At 38.6% G+C, this 18,185-nt stretch overlaps 1 protein-coding gene across 1 annotated transcript in view; it reads right to left on the reverse strand.

Moving 5' to 3' along the window:
• Nucleotides 1-18,185, reverse strand: part of sntb2 (syntrophin, beta 2) — a 33,162-nt gene that overhangs the window by 5,744 nt on the left and 9,233 nt on the right. The window contains exons 2-3 of the mRNA XM_033635543.2: nt 5,573-5,792; nt 3,637-3,847 (exon numbers count right to left, since the gene is read on the reverse strand). Coding sequence (XP_033491434.1) covers nt 3,637-3,847; nt 5,573-5,792 — 431 coding nt within the window. The remainder of the gene's footprint in view (nt 1-3,636; nt 3,848-5,572; nt 5,793-18,185) is intronic.

The raw sequence follows: 18,185 nt of genomic DNA on the forward strand, positions 1-18,185 counted from the left end.
TATGTTAAAATAAGTCCATAATTAACTTACATATGGCATATAGATCTAACTATTCAGTTCATGTGTAAAATATCACATTACTGAATAGAGACAATTTTAATGATGTAGTTTGGCAGTGTACAGGTATAGTGGTGTAGTTTAATGAGTTAAAAGTATGGTGATGAACGTAGTTTAATGGGGTATAAATGACTACAGGGTATGGGGTATGGTTATTGCAGTGTAGTTTGAAGGGGTACAGGTATAGTGATGTAGTTACTACAGGCATCATGATGCAGTGTGACATAGTACAAACCATTACGGGGTATGGGTACAGATATAGCGATGTAGTTTGATGGGGTATGAATTACTATGGGGTACAGGTATCATGACGTAGTTTGATAGGGTATGACTTACTATGGGGTATAGGTATAGTGATGTAGTTTGATGGGGTGTGAATAACTATGGGGTACAGGTATATTGACATAGTTTGATGGGGTATGACTTACTATGGGGTACAGGTATAGTGATGTAGTTTGATGGGGTATGAATTACTATGAGGTACAGGTATCATGACGTAGTTTGATGGGGTATGACTTACTATGAGGTACAGGTATAGTGATGTAGTTTGATGGGGTGTGAATAACTATGGGGTACAGGTATACTGACGTAGTTTGATGGGGTATGAATTACTATGGGGTATAGGTATTGTGACGTAGTTTGATGGGGTATGAATTACTATGTGGTATAGGCATTGTGACGTAGTTTGATGGGGTATGAATTACTATGGGGTATAGGTATTGTGACGTAGTTTGATGGGGTATGAATTACTATGTGGTACAGGTATCATGACGTAGTTTGATGGGGTATGACTTACTACTAAATGCTGTATTCTGATTGGTCAGTCGCGGCATTCAGCGGCCTGATATTACTATGTAATTACACAGTTGCTATGTAGCCCAGCGTTGCTAGGGACGCTGCCCTGCAACACTGCAGCTGTCAAACAACTTCCGAGGGAAAAAACAAACAGAAATGGCTGATTTTAACATTTCTTTTAACTTATTTGGAGAGTAGCTACAAGGATTTTGAGGAATGGGATACCACTGAAGAAAAAGAAATGGAGAAGGAAAGAAAAAAATCAAGCGAAAAACAGCACAAGGAACTGACACCTGAAGAGCTTCAAGTGATAGAGGAGGAGAAAGATGAGATAAATACAAAAAAGACAACAAAATGGGCTACTGTACTATACTGTACTACTACTACTACTACTACTATAGGCTACTGACGGACTTTCTCTGCCAAAAACAAAAGAACACGGATTTGAATACACACTTTGCAGTCATGCTTAATGACATTTTACGTGAGTTTTATGCCTCGGTTCAGTCCACTAAGCCTGGGTAAGTTCAAAACTTTCACCAAAAGTTGTCGAATCCGGTCGGTTTTAATGCATTTCGCAGAGACAGACAACATTATTTATTTAACTGATAATTAGCCGTCTAATAAGCGGGATAATGTATAATGAGCCGGTCGGGAGTTATTTTCCCAGTATTCACCGGCTCATTATACATTACCCCTTACATACAGGTATAGGTAATGTACTTTATTGGGGTATGAATTACTATGGGGTACAGGTATCGTGACATAGTTTAATGGGGTATGAATTACTATGGGGTACAGGTATACTGATGTAGTTTGATGAGGTGTTAATTACTATGGGGTACAGGTATACTGATGTAGTTTGATGAGGTGTTAATTACTATGGGGTACAGGTATCGTGATGTAGTTTGATGGGGTGTGATTGTGAATTATTATGGGATACAGGTATCGTGATGTAGTTTGATGGGATAAAAATTTCTATGGGGTACAGGAATAGTGATGAAGTTTGATGGGGTACAAGTATAGTGATGCATACTAACTACTACAGGGTTTGGGGTACAGGTACAGAAATGTACTTTGACTGTAGAGTTGTAATGATGTAGTAATATAGTTTAAGAGTGTGAAAACAGTTGTTTGGGTGTGTGTAGTGATGCAGTTTGACAAGATACAGGTACTGTGATGTAGTTGGACAGGTACAAGTATAGAAATTTGGTCTTACAGATAAAAGTGATTGTGATGTAGTTTAGTGTGGTACAAACTTGTACACGGCACAAGTGTAGCACTTCAGTTTAACAGTGTACATGGAAAATTGAGTTTGACAATGTACAGCTGCAGAGGAGTTAAGTAGCTCACCCTGACAGTCTGACCTGAATTTTGAGAGCATTGTGGTAAAAATAGGGCGGTGTGTATTTGTCTGAGTCACGGCTGGGTGACTGGGGTGTTGGTGGAATTACAATGAAAAGCAATGACATAAAACCAGACAGTGTGTTTGTGGGTGCAACTGTGGCGAGTAGGTGGGCTCTACAGGAAACAGTGTAATGCAACGGAAACTTGCATTAGACTGTTTCCTGTTTGAGCCGGGTCAAGATAAACGCAGCCAGGCATCCATACATTCAACACGACCTTGAATGAACACTTCATCAAGGTGAAAAGATATTATTCACAGTAAGAGCATTTTCCTGGATGTGAATTGAGAACAGCCCTAGTTCACTTTTCAATGGATGTGTTTAAATTTAGGACTAAAGCTAATTCAAGAAAACATGCTCTTCCTGTGTGCTGCTGCGGAGCAGAAATGCCAGTGTATATGCTTGAGATCTATGTGCGTGCAGTGATTTAGGAGCACTGAAACAGCTACTGTAACAAGCTACACTGAAAAAGCACTGATACCATTTCCTTTTGAGAGCAACTCGTGTTTCAAGTATATGTTTATCTGACCTGATAATGTACTGTGTTCCCACAATACCATCAAAACGTGCTGATAAAAAATACTTTACAGTGTGATTATCTTGGCCAGTGCCCCAGAATATATATTACCTTGACATGTATTGAATTTTACAATTTAGTGGCATCATAATTCATGACTTCAGCAAAACATTTCTTTGAATTGCAATTTAATTAATTTTAATTTTAAACTTTGTATCTTTGTTATGAAAGTGTAGAAATAGAAACGTCAGTGTGGTTTTAGAAACATCTTTAATGTGGAGCTACAGTATTTCTTGACCAAGCTGGGGGCATGACTAGGTTCAGCATGTCAGTTGTAGCCCCATCATAACACAATGAGCTAGATTATATTACTTAAGAAGACTCACCACTATTTTGGTCTTGTTAAATTGCAAATCAAACAGTCCCCTCATAACAGTGGTGTTTCTAACCACTGATGTTTGGCTCAGGGGCAGCTTGCAAAGCGCATTAACCAGACAACAGAAATGCCTTATTTTTGCGTCATAGAATGTTAGTTGTGGAATTAGCATTAAACAACCAGAAGAAACTCGAGACTAAATTTACATAGACATACTGGAATCTTCAAAAATAATTAGTGTCATTGCTTTTGTGACTTTGTTCTTTGATTATATAGTTTAGGTCTATTTACAGTATGTAGTTATTTGCTATATTATCATTATGTTTGGTGTTATTCCATTAGTGTTATTCTTGTCTTTATCCTGCTCTGTGATGCTGCAAAGCATCTCATGTTTAAAGATTAGCAATAAGCCCTGAGCAACTGCAAAGGATTATCACCTGTATAAGATAGCATGCAGCTGTTGAATTAAACAGAGCTGAATATACCTGTTCGGCCAACCAGCCAATGTGTTTGAGATGGGGGTGCGTGGAGGACGAAGACGAGGCCCCTAGGTAAGCGTTGATGTGAGCCAGGGTGTGAGGCAGCAGTGCGGCAATGTTGGTGTGGACGGCAGTGAACCAGGAGTTGGCAGTGGGGCCGTCCTTACAGCGCAGCACCACCGTGTGTTGGCCATCTGGGGAATGGAGCTCAAGAAGTCTATATGGGACAAAGGAAATATATGAACTGTATCAGCAGCCCCATACAGGGACTACATGGAATAATGTTAACTTCTCATGGAAAAGAACTAACCACATTCACAAACGTGAACCATTAAGACCAGGATTCTAAGCTATGGAGTTGTCTGATAAAACAGTTTTCTTTGAGAGTCTTATTTCTTTTAGGATATATTCTAGTTGAACACACATTTTATTCTTTGAGATATACTTGAAAGTTGCAATGAAATATATAATTATTCTATGTAATCTCCTTGGAGCTTCCTCAATGTTCTAGACCAGGGATCTGCAACCTTAACAATCAAAAAAGACATTTTCTGCCAAAAAAGAAAAAAAAAGAAATCTGTCTGGAGCTGCAAAACATATTTGAGCCTCATAATAAAGGTAACACAGCTTTTTAAGTCTAATTTGGCCTATCAACATTGCTAATAGATAATTAGCATCCATTAATATGTTTCAGCACAAGGTGGCTACTCTGCAGTGGGCTATATTTGATTATTTGATACTTTAACTTTGCATGCACTATTGAATTCTCGACTTTCCCCTGAGACTTTCCCTTTTTGTATTTGGAATCCAAAGCCAGCCTAGCTAGGAAGACTCAAGACTATTGTAGCAATTGCTAGTGATGATTTTAGAGAAAAAGGCGCCAGGGCAGACATATGATGCACATTTTGGTTGACAAAATGTTAAAACATTTTTTCAAATTGGTGTACGGGCTACGCATTTTTACAGTTGAAGAATGTAAGAATCACTTCAATCACTTTCCGCCTACAGGTTATTAATGGTTATTCATTTCCAAATAATTTATTGCCAAAGCCACAGGGAGTCACTGGAGAGGTGCCAAAGAACCGCAGGGGTAGGCAACCTGCAGCTCCAGAGCTGCAGGTTGCCTACCCCTGTCCTAGACCAATAAAAGAAAATTATGGCATATACAAACCTGACAGGTTAATGGGTCCTAAAAAGGATAGGGATGGTATTATTTTTACAAGTTACTCAGAAATGCCATTATTTGGCTTTTGAGTGGTATTGTACATCAGGGATATTGAACTTGACTTGCTGGGAGGAGGGGCCTTTGCAAAATGACAGGTGGCCAGGAGCCAGTCGCAGCAGCCCCGCACAGGTCAGGTCAATTTAAATCAATTTATTTTCCTTGTGAATTCGAAAATGCTTGCCAACAACTTGGCACCTTATCATGGGCCAGATCTGGCCTGCGAGCCATATTGAGTAATGGCTGAACTATTTTTCTGTCAAATAAAAGCAATAATAGTTTAATATTGTGTCTGTTGTGTCTGTTTATATTTTGGCAAATCTGTGCCATGAAAAATCATGCTGCATTAGCTACTGGCATTCCCTGTTTGAACTGTAACCATGGATGTATACAGAAACAAAGAACCCAAAGTCAAATAGTCAAGCTGCAGATGTGTCTACATGATCTAATTTTCACTTGTGTATCTTGCTCGCTATTTTGCATCCTTGATCCTTGATTTGATGACCATCTATTTAATAACTCCAAACATAAAGAGCATTTAGTCAGGATCATTATCTCTTACACAACAAACATTCCAATCTAATGAACAGAAGTTGAGCACAGGAAAAAAAAACACACCCAGTGGTAAAACACACACACACCCAACTACGCCTATACTCCTACATACTCAGATATTTCTCTGTGATATACACACAAACTTTGAGGAGTTTCACAACATACCTGTTCTCCAGATCTGGCATGGTGAGGTTCCTGCTGATGTAGCACATCTTCAGGCTTATCACTTTTCTGTCTTTGGAGGATGAGGAGCTGCTGTGTTTGGGCGACCCGGAGTCCTCGCTGCCACTGTAGCTGGGTGACTGTGGGCGGACGCCGTCCCACGGTAGGTCGGCCACTAGGGACGGCTTCTTGAAGAGCGGAGAAACCTCGCGGATGTACTTCACTGTGGTGGAACACAGAAGAGACATATGTCAACCTGTGGGCATCCAATATAAAACTAATAAAAGGTGACATGATTTAGTGGCACTCAGGTTGGCTGATATGCTTATATCATGACAGTGTCCACTATTTCAGAGGCTTTTTACCTTTCACAAAATAGAATCTCAGAGGTATTTAAATCCTTAAATATTTTGTATTTGCACATACTGCATATTTGATGTTTAATTTAAAAGCAGCAGTAATTTTATTTTGCAGCTTGGGTTGATTGGAACAAGTTGAATATACACTGTGTGTGCAGTTTTGTAGCTTTCTCTTGGATGCCTGCTGCTACTACATGATTGCTACTTCTTTATAGACCTCATTTGCACTCTACGCCCACAAACAGAGTAAAGTAAGAAGAAAATACAAGCAGAGGGAACAGTCTGTGCAGATAAATACACCACCACACACTTGTAGTGGGTCATCAGTGATGATTAAGAGGTACTACTTTAGTATGAGCCTGATCCTGCGTAGTATACTTTTAACAAATTATCACCATATAAAGTGAATAGACCGTTTCATTGCTATTCAGTTGCTAGGACAACAGTTTTGGTACCTGTTTACTTCCTGTCAGCTACCAAGGAACCTATAAATCTAGTTTCCTTGCCAGCTACTGCATTAACAAATACTCTAAAAGAAAATACACTTGAACCCATTTAGAATTTTAATGTTGTCAAGTTTGACATGGTCTATATGACTAATGTGTAAGCACAAAGCTGTTTATGCATACACAGCATTTTTTTTTGCTCTGTTTTGGTCTTCACCCACTTGTGAGAAAAAAAATCTGTCTCTTTACCTCTTAAATGCTCCACTACAGCTGGCTGCTAGCTTTATCCATCTGCTGTACTGTGCTGAGCAGGTCACGCACAGTGGCTTTATCTTGCTCAAGCCTAGCAGTACGTCTGTTTATCTTTTTCATCTTTTCTGTTGATACCCGTGAACCTAAATATTGGGATTAAAGACACCAATGAATGAATACCATATAAGTGAGAGAGGTTCGCACTTAGAAATGTATCATTCAATAAGGTTACTCGATCATTTGTCTAGACCTCCGGGGCAGCAACCTGAAGGGCTAAAAAGTGAAACCAACATAGAGGTGCCAAAAACTGCAGTTCTTTAAATGGCCACTTGAGGCTGTTTCCAGAACCCAGTCAATCCCCATGTTAAAATGCCCAAGTTTACAGCAGAAATAAACATGTTTACTGCCTGGTACAAAAAAAAAAAGAAAAAAAAAAGTTTTTGGTCTCTAGAGCTAATTTTCCCTTCATGACAACTGTACAGGAGGTGAATTTTTATACAACTCACCCATTTACATTTTATTGAGGTTTTAAGTTACACATGATTAAGGTCAGGCCACTTTGATTAACAGGCTGTCTGCCAATAGTGTCCTCAGCTTCTCAGTCAGATCCACCCCTGCTACTCCACAGCACCAGCCTCTCGCCCAAATATGGTCATATCTGACTCCAAAAAACCAAGATGGCAACACCAAAATGCAGAACTCAAGGCTTCAAAAGGGGATTCCACAAACAAATGGGTGACATCACAGTAGCAATGTCCATTTTTACAGTCTATGTTCTACACCTTAAGTGACTCCTTTGTTAACACAAAAACATTTATTACTGCAGCTTTAAAATACGTTGAATATGCTGAACCATACTTGTAATGTATAATATTTCTAAAGGAATCAGTGTTGCTAATACCAGTAGCCATAAAATAATTAACCACTGGGAAGAAAGTTAAATAACAATAAGTCTGTTAATCGATTAAATTATTAGGGAAAAATTCCAAACATTCTCTAGTTCCTGATGATGAAATGTGGAGATCTGATCTGATGCCCTGTTTTATATTATTACAATTTAAATATATTTGTGTTTTGGACTGTTGCTTGAACAAAACAATCAATCTGTAAATGTCACCAAAGACTCTTTCCAATTCTTATCGACCATTTCATAAAGCAAATGGTTAAGGAAAATCTTTCACTCTGCCTCTTATCATAAAAAATCAACACGTCAATTTGCTTTAGTTTGGCAGGGGCAGCTGTTGAATATATACAGATCTTGAGGAAATAGTGTGTTGATAGTTTGACCATCTGTGGGATTCCACCCAATAACACCACGTCACTCAGGATATATGGTGTGGCCAGCCATAAACCAGGACATAAGGAAACACTCTGTAAGTTTTCTGAAAGACGTTAGCATTTAATCTGCGTCCAAAAACACTTTGGGGCCCCGTTAGGATAAGACTGTTTAAACATAGTTGGAGAAAGCTGAGGTTTTATTCTGTCAACAATCAGCTTGTAAATTCATGTGGGATGGAAAATAGATTGTGTCCTGTGTTTGTCCAACCTAAAGTTTAATCATACCTAATTATTCATACGGTGAGTTATTCAAATGGAAAGGGCACTGATCATATTTCAGCCAAGAATTTGGAATGTAAACAGTGCCTGCTATCTTCCAGCATGTCTTAAAAGGACATATTGGTCCCTTGTGTGAATTTATCTAAGAAAAATAAAAGTCGACTTGGCCACACAGCTGTGAGCTTGGCAGGTCGGCTGTTTGTAAAGCAATGGCTTTTGCTCTGAGGTGATGGATTCACTTTCCAAATTTGGTCTCATAGCCTCGTACTCCTTCCACCCCCACCGATACAAACACGTGCCCTCACTTACTCTTGCTCTCTCTTCTCCTCCTTTGCACATTTTATCTCCTAAGTGTTTCCTCCAGTGCATGCCCATAGTCTACATGTGTGCACATAATAGTGTAATGTGAATAGGAGAAATGAGAAAGACAGAAACTGAGTGTGTGTTGGACCATCAGGTTGTTCAGCTCTGTATGAAACCTGAGACAAGACTCAAGAGATGAGGTCATTCTTGAATGCATACTGATACATTAGGTTTGGGAAGGTGTGTGTGAGTATGCATGCATGAGAGCTACAGAAAGATGAGATAAAGTCTAAAGTGATGTGCTTGTTTATGATTCTTAAGTCAACAAGAGATCCATAGAGTTTATGACTGAGCCTAAGAAACAGAGAAATCTGCTCAATGCTTGAGTCCCTCCATGCTTGTGTATACATTACGCTATGTATGAGTCAGAGTGAAGGGCGGGGCTGGTAGTAATGCTGAGGCAACAAGCCAAGAAATTGAAGCCGCATTTCACCGGCCCTCATAACCACACCGCCCATACCAACAAGGTCTGGGACCATTTCTGCAAACGTAAGTGGTTTAGAGTAAGTAAGTGACTGTGAGAGCATTCCTGAATGCCCATGTTTATGTCTGAGGGTCATATGGAAGAGGATGTCTCTGCTGCAAAGCCCTACTTTCAGTCTAATAATCAGATTTGCTGCAGAGATGTTCGGCCAAGATATTTTCCGTCCACAGACCCAGGGCTCTCTGTGGTCGTTCTTGTTTATATCTCCAAATACTAAACGAACAGCTCACTGAGCATCACTGTACAGTGGTTATCAGCTTTCAAGTCATCTGTTAGCAGTTCTATAGTTATTACCAAATGTAGTTATAATACTGCTAATAACAAAGCTATTGATAATACTATCACTGCCTCCATGACTATGACCACAATATATGAAAAAACTGGGATGAACATTACAGGGAATTAAGAAATAATCAATCACAGCAAATGCTGAAGTTGGAACTTAAGACTACTGCCCAAAATCTGAAGTTGGCACATTGCATAAGGGGGTCAAATAATTTTTAACAATATATAACTATATATGTTAGCCTTTTTCCAAAAGTGAAACAATAAACACTGCTGATTTTTGCTACATTCATTTGCATTTGCTTAAAATTTGTCATTAACCAAAGCTTTAAAAAGTTTTAAATAGGCTGCTGCTGAAAATGTCTGGCCCATTGATATATATTCCCTCAATTTAAAATCTGGCCCAATTAATTTGTAATTGAATAGCCTTGCTCTAAGGGAAATATTGGCTTTACAGAGTGGTGTCTAGTAATATGCTGACATTTTTGGATGGCCTGTGTAGTATTTCATTACTGACTGATTTAGAGGATGAAATTTTCCATGGAAACTACGTCTCTTGTTGAGACCGAGTTTGGCACAGTAAGCACAAATCTAAGTAGAGATGACATGTAAATCCGCAGGCATGCCTGAACCTGAGCGTAAAAGCTGAGAAAGACGTTAAGTTCAGTGTCAAAGACATGGCAGGGGAAAAAATTGTAGTAAGTAATGATACAGCAAGAATCTAGTGTACCGGGAATAAAAATGAAGGACCCAAAGTGGAGCCCTGGGGGACCCCAATGCATTACAAGTAACTCTCCACATAGCCTAATAAGAGCAATGATAGCAATGGTGGGTAGGATTATTTATGAAATCAAATGGGGGGCTCTACAAGTCTCTACATAAAAGTGAAAGAAAGTAGGCTCAAAACAAAACTTTTAAATAAGTTAGTTCTTGCCTTCACATTTCTTATATTTGTGACTGGTAAATTAGCTCAATCACGTTACCCTAAAATCTGTGCAAGAGACAAAAGCCACACACCATTTTTGTATATAATAACCAAAAACTCTCACACATCAAATGTGAGTTATACCCAAAACATACATGCTGTATCAACTACACTCTCTGCAGCTTTCTATTTAATGCTAATCCTAATTTATATTTGCTACTTTAATTTCACAGAGACTGATTTGAGAAACATACAGTAGGACTTCAAGCTGTGCGTGCAGGTGTTAATGTTTAACAAATCAAGCCTTTAATCAGCCAGACAGGAAAAGAGGATATGGGAACAATTCATTTCCCAGCACTCACACAGAGTTTCACAATCATGGTTGTTCTCTGTAAAGGGGAACATGAAAGCACTAATTCATCAGCAGGTTGTCATCATTGTGAGTAAACCCTGACAAAGTTCAGATTTATCTTGACACTAGATTTGAAGAATCTGTTGGTTGGCAACCTCTGACCTCCAGCAGATTATATCCCCCCAATCAAGAAAAGTTAGAGAAGCTGATTGTAACAATTGTGACAACATATTTACGATGATGCTAATCATATTCCTTTGACAAACTTGCACAAAAATTTGCCAGGAATGGGAAAGGAGTGGGACTGATTATGCAATGACCGTGTTAACTGATGGAATCAGATTATAAATCCTATCCTATCCAATGTCATTTATCGTGTGTAAAGCCTGTAAAAAACAAAACTCTTTTCTACAAGCAAACAATGCCAAATCAGGATTGCATATTGCATCATTGTATATTGTCTGACACTACTTTGGAATGATTTTGGGCTGAGGATAGGTCACCTGAAAGCAGACGAACCTGCTGATAAAGGTTGGCTAGATTTCAACCTGATGCATTGTTTTCAGAGGAATCATTTATTAACAATAAAAAGCTGTCATAGTGGTAGCACTACACTTGAGACAGTTAACAGAGATCTGACAATGGAGTGGAGTTACCTGAAATTCTGTTAAAGATTATAACAAATCCTATTCTCCATTTCTCTGATTCTGTGATTTTAATGTGCATAATTAGATTCAGTAATTAGATTCAGATTTCATTGTCAGATAACTTCACAAACAACACTTCTAGAATCTTGGTTGAGAAAACCTTTTGCTGCTGTGAAGCTTATGAATGCTCTCTGTTGTGTAATTTGTTGGCAGTGCAGACCACTATACATCTGCTCCCACTCATTATTTTTTTTTTTGTCTTTTTTTTGTTCAGTCTAAATGAAAGGCCTGGGAGCAGTTGCAGTCTTTGATGTAGCCACAGAAATCAAATCCATCGTCATGGGATGTAGCCTCTTTTTAACTGATGCCATAAGCACTACAGGTTTATTCACTGTGCCGTTTTTTACCTGAAACACTGTAACCTTGTTGTTACTATAAGCCCCTTTTACACTGCTTCTTCAAGGTGGGAATTTCACACTGTTTTGCCACCTCGCTGTTCTGTATAAAAAGTACAATCGCGGAGTGGTAGGAGAGGTAGTAGTAGTAGTATTAGCGCCGAAACAATTTCTGTATTAAAAAAACAGCCTGCAGGACACGGTCATGGATGAGATGGATGTGATGTTTTGATGCATGTTCGGTGTGCAACCCACCACTGGGAGATTAAAAAAGCAGCTGATAGCAGTTAGCAGCTAAGTCAAAGAGGAAGAGCAGCGGCCTACAAATTGGGAAAACAATGAGGTCTGAGAGTTCCTTAACCATGCGAGCACAGGACAGGATAAACCGCCATAAAACAGGGACAGTAAATATTTATTGATATAAATAATAACTAATAATAATTTATATCCATGTTATATGTCATACTAGAGGCTGACGCTACTTGTTACATGACGATGATTTTCGTCATGCCTCTTTTGCTTCTGCGAAAATCACACATCAGAGTGGCACGATGCTGCCATTGTTTGGTTCTGTGTAAAAATGCAAAGGCTGGATAAAGAAGGGACTTTGTAGCAGCCTTCAAGCGCAATTTGTGTGTAAAAAGGCTACTGTCAGCAATATGGCTGAAACATGGTGACCCATGCATCATACTTTATGAAGTCTGTTGGCATTTACACATGAAATAATTTATATCTGAGAGATGATACACAACAATAAGGCTGGATATCATTTAGAATTTTGTGATACTGGTGCTACTACAATACCTGAGTTTTGGTACTATAACCAAATATTTTAGACTGAAGGATTCAAAGAAAATATCCAAATGCACATTTTCTGGCCAATACTTCACAATTTATTTTCCAAAGATTTCCTTACAAGACCATAAGCCTATAGCCAGGCTAGCAGCTCTTTGAAGCTGTACTCATAAACAGTGCTTCTTTGAACTAAATGCTAATGTCAGCAAACTAACATGCTCACATTGACAATGCTAACATGCTGAGGTCTAGAGGGTATTACATTTACCATCTTATTTAGTGTGCTGGCATGCTAATATTTGCAAATTAGCATTTCACACAAAGTACAGCCAAGGCTGATGGGAATATCATTAGTTTTGCAAATATAGAGACACGCAGGGATGATGTTCATTTGTAGGCAAACCTGAGGGTTAAACTCACCCTGGTTCTCTTGACAAAAAGGCAATGGGATTTTTCCACTGGATTTTGAACTATTGCAGAGAATAAGCTTGTGGCAAACAAAGGTTTATAACACTTAAATGTTTTGTTCAGCAAGATAATCTTCTCATTGGTGATTTACGAAGCATAAATACAATCGCCTGAAGTAAAAAGCTAATGTTAGACTATAAACAAACTACACTCCAGTCACATGACTTCAATGTTGCCATTATGTAGTCTCATTCAGCCACTTGTTAGCAACAGTCTTTTTTAAGACACGTAAAGGCTTCACACTTTACGTTGTTGAACAAAACCTGAAAGTCTCTTAAGCTTGTGTTAACTACAGACCTTATTTCAGGCATCTAACCAAAACCCATTCAAAAAACCCATCGACTTTGAGAAGAGGGAACTGGGAGTGCCAAAATGCTAACTCATTTCCAGGTTTTAGGACTCCTGTAACACTATAGAGCGCCTACCTGCTGTCGGCAGATATCAACTAGCACAAACAGAGCAATTAATTAGTGAGCAGACTTTTCTGCCGTCTGCTGAAACTGATGATTGTGTTGTAGTTGAAACATGTGATACTGACAATCTATAGCTGTGCAGGATAATCAGTTTTATTCTTTAACTGCATAATGATGATAGTCTTGCAGGTTGTGCAAGTATTTTATTATTGTTGCTTAACTGTCATGCACTTAAAATAAAACAATGCTTCAATTCTGCATTTAAAGGAAAACAGAAAGTGTGAATTGACCCCAAGCTTGAAAAAACAAAGTGAAACAAAACTTTATTTTTTGGCCATATCTCCCAGTCATCGAGAACAATCGGGGAAATACATGAAATACCAGAAGATCATCATAGGATGTTTGCAGTGGCACTGGGGCTTTTCCAAGTTACATATTTCCCACTTTTTCCTGCCAGAACTAATAACTCTTCCTCTTTCCAGTCTGTCTCAGATAAAATGCTTTTTTTCTCTTTCCATCATTACAGACAGATTCAGGGCTTTCTTCTTGCGTTGCATGTCTGTTTGTCTATCTCTGTCTCCTTTGGTGCCGTTAAATGAACTCATTAGTTCTGTCAGGCCTTTCACTCAGCTCCACTTCTGCTTCTAATTAGGCCTGTACACAGAGGACTAGATCATTGTGTGTGTGTGTGTGCGTGCATGCGTGCGTGCGTGCGTGCGTGTGCACGCGTGTGTGCTCTCACACATTTTTGCCTGTGTATGCATTTACATTAATGTGTGCATGAGAGATTCCCCAGAGATGCCAACCAATATCCCATGAGGCCGGCTCATCTGCCTCTCTTCATACCTCTCTGCCTGCAGCAACAGAGGGACAGAGGGAAACAGGGAAGAGGATGGGCAGAAGAATAAAGGACAACATGCACAAGAGGGGGAGAGGGAAAGTCAGAAGAGTTTGACTCGACACATATTTGGTTGTGGCGTTAGTTGTGGCGAAAAGCTATCCGTAAAACTACCCGCCTTCAAACCGCCTTCTACTCTTCTTTCTCACCACACACACACACACACACACACACACAGAAGTAATCATCTTATGGTATGGCCGAAATAACGAAATAATAGCTTACAGAGCAGCAAGTGAGGCAGTCAGACCCCAGCCTCTGTATTTTCCCCAAAAACTGCCCAGAAATTCCCCTGTGGTTTGGCCTGCTACTCTCTCCTCACTCGCTTCTCTCTCATTCCTCTCTTACTCTCTTCCCTCCTTTCTTCTCCTCCATCCCTCCTCCTCTTTTAGCAGTCCTCCATCTCTCACTTCACTCTCGCTGTCTCCCACTCCCTCCTGTTCTTCGTCCCTCTCTTTTATCTGTTCCCTTGCCTCTCATAAAGTCCTTCCTCTGTCTTTTCCTTCTTGATCTTGTCTGCTCCTTATTTCTTTCACCCTCTCTTCTGCCCCCCCGCCTCCCTTGAAGTCCATTTCTGCCAGAAACCTAATGAGAACAATGTGTCAAAATATGTGTGCGTGTGTGTGTGGGACAGATGTCCTCATGGGGTCCTTCCACTAGTATACACATGTGCAGATATATTCACAATAGCATTATGAACAATTGCAGGTCATTTTGTGATACAGAACAGTTTTTACATTTACTAGCTGATATTATAATATTACTTGTGTTATAATTCATATTTTAATGTTCAGTTCTCTTGATTAAACAATTTCACTTTACAGTTAGTGATAAAGCAAAAACAATTAGTCAATTCTAGGGCTGTCCCACGAAAGCTGAAGATTCAAGTTATCAATTGACTAAGATTTTTCAAGTTGAGCAGTTTTGAGGGGGGGGGGGGCAATCAGTGTGCAGTTTAGCCTACTTCTTGGGATGTTGTGGTCCCTAGAGTTAGCTGCAGAGTGTGTACCCTCTCTTTCATGCTGCTCTCAGGCAAAGGCAGTGCAATGGAGCCAACTACCCGGAGAAAGAGAAGCTTTGCCCAGTCAGGCTCCGAGATGACGTTATCTTCTGCCCTCTGCTTAGAGGTGGTGAATTTACAGCTCACAGCAACTTAATACGCCACAGTGTCTGGCTTTTGATATCTAGTGCCAGCAAAAAATGCTGTTGCACATTTCCGATCCGTCGTTATCGTAGTTAGTTCGAAGGGCTAACTTGGCTTGTTCACTATATTACATAAGCCTCGCTATCACCCTTCAGGTCCCAACGAACCCCATTCGAACTCTTATTCTCTATATGGAAAAAAAAGGAGCAGTCTAATATTCCTACTGAACAACCGATTCTGATTTTACTGACATAATTTTGAGACAGGCAATTGATTAGTTGATCAACACGGAATGAATCTGCAACTACTCTTATAATTGAATATTCCTTTCTGTAAGTAAAAACAAATATGCTCTGATTCCAGCTTCTCAAATATGAACATATTGTTTGGAAGACTACTTCTATGATAGTAAACTGAATATATTTGTGTTTTGAACTGTTGGTTGGTCAACACTTTTTGACTCATCACAGTCGCAAAGCTCAGGTGTTACTAATGATGGCAATGTTCTATTCAGGTGTCAGTCGACCATGACAGTGTGACAGTGAGACAACATGAACAATACCAGGACCCTGAAGGGGTCAGTGATCTGGCTTTGTCAGGTGGTCAGATTGCTACGGAAACCCCCTCCCAAAAAACCTCTGATGTAAGATTGTGAGGTCTATGTCCAACAATCTGACATTCACACCCACTTCACACAGTGATTGGCCAGCTGTGCAGAGAAGGAAAAAGGTTTCTTAAGTCTGGCAACATAAACATGTTCTAAAGGCCCATAAGTGCTTTCAATTACTCTGGCTTATTAGACCACTGCTCAGGTTGACATTGGGTGGAGCCATGTTGGAAATTACATGAGGTCATTGACTCAGAGGACATACAAGACTGATCAAAGTATTATTTGTTTAACCTAACTGGTGCACCGGAGCTACATAGATGTCAATCAAGGACAGAACCACAGGTGTACAGGACTTTTAACCCTTTTTTTTTTTTCATTTATCAACTTTTGCAAAAAATACTTAATGCATCAGTGTTAAATGAGTAAAATACACATTTAATTTAGTAGTTAATAGTTAATTAGTTAAGTGACATAGTATCTCAAAATGACTTACTATCTCAAAATAATGACTCTATCTCAAAATAATGATGTAGTACTTCAAAATAATGACTTAGTATCTCCAAATAATGACGTAGTACTTCAAAATAATGACTTAGTATCTCCAAATAATGACGTAGTATCTAAAAAAGACGTAGTATCTGAAAATAATGATGTAATATTTCAAAATAAGGACTTAGTATCCCCAAATAATGACTTAATAGCTCAAAAAAAAAAGACATAATACTTCAAAATAATGATGTAGTACTTCAAAATAATGACTTAGTATCTCAAAATAGTGACTTACTATTTCAAAATAATGACTCACTTTCTCAATATATTGACGTAGTACTTCAAAATAATGACTTAGTATCTCCAAATAATGACGTAGTACTTCAAAATAATGACTTAGTATCTCCAAATAATGACTTAGTATCTAAAAAAGACGTAGTATCTGAAAATAATGATGTAATATTTCAAAATAAGGACTTAGTATCCCCAAATAATGACTTAATAGCTCAAAAAAAAGACATAATACTTCAAAATAATGATGTAGTACTTCAAAATAATGACTTAGTATCTCAAAATAGTGACTTACTATTTCAAAATAATGACTCACTTTCTCAATATATTGACGTAGTACTTCAAAATAATGACTTAGTATCTCAAAACTGTGACTTACCCATCTCATAATAATGACATACCTATCTCAAGTTACTTATTATCTCAAAATAACGTATTATGTATCCCAAAATAATGACTTAGTATCTCATAACAATGACTTAACTACCCCACAATAATGACTTACTTTTCTCAAACAATGACTTACTATCTCAAAATGATGACTTAGTTATCTCAAAATGATGACAATCATTTCTCATTATTTTGAGATATTTAGGCAATATTTTTAGGTTTCTCATTATTTTTACGTAATTAGCCTAAGTCATTCTTAGAGATACTAACTCGTTATTTTGACATAATACGTCATTATTTTGAGATATTTCTCATTATAATGATTTGCAGGATCTTTTTTCCATCACACTAGCAGAAATGGGCTTCCATAGTAGCTTAGTCTTTAATATCTGTGGTTGCTTTCAGCTGTCGCAGTTCATGTTGCATGTCAGTGAGCAAGACTGCTTTATGGTAATATGGATTTACAGGATTTTTACATCAACATGATGAAGTCACCTGATTTGTCGGGTATTTAATACACTGGATTAGCCAAAAACAGACATTCCATTAGGTTATTTTCCCTATAAATGTTTTTTCAATTTATTTTCCATAAAATTCACAATATCAGGGACATCCTCGTGACCCACAGTGGTTTAGATGTACCATATAATTGCAACATACCCAGTTTGGTTCAGGCATGTCATGCTGCTCTCTCTCTCTCCCTATTTCTTGTCTGTATCTGGACTGTAAGATCAACACAGAAAGGCCAGAAATCTGCTATATTACAGTAGATATTACAACCTTAATCTGGATCATTCAAAATTAGTCACTGGTGACTATTTTATGACATAAATGACTAAATGGCTTGCCAATAAAAATCCCTACATACACTAGACTGCATGGCAGTATAACCACACACATTACGGAGAAACGATCTCTCTCACACACACAGATCATCATAACAAGAGAAAGTATTCCCTTGATCCCTCGAACACAGAGTCACACCTGCCCCCTCCTCTTTGTTGTCCTCTAACGTGGATCAGAGAAAAAACCTTTGGGAAATCACGCTGTTGA

Source organism: Epinephelus lanceolatus, chromosome 5, assembly GCF_041903045.1.
Source record: "Epinephelus lanceolatus isolate andai-2023 chromosome 5, ASM4190304v1, whole genome shotgun sequence".
NCBI lineage: Eukaryota > Metazoa > Chordata > Actinopteri > Perciformes > Serranidae > Epinephelus > Epinephelus lanceolatus.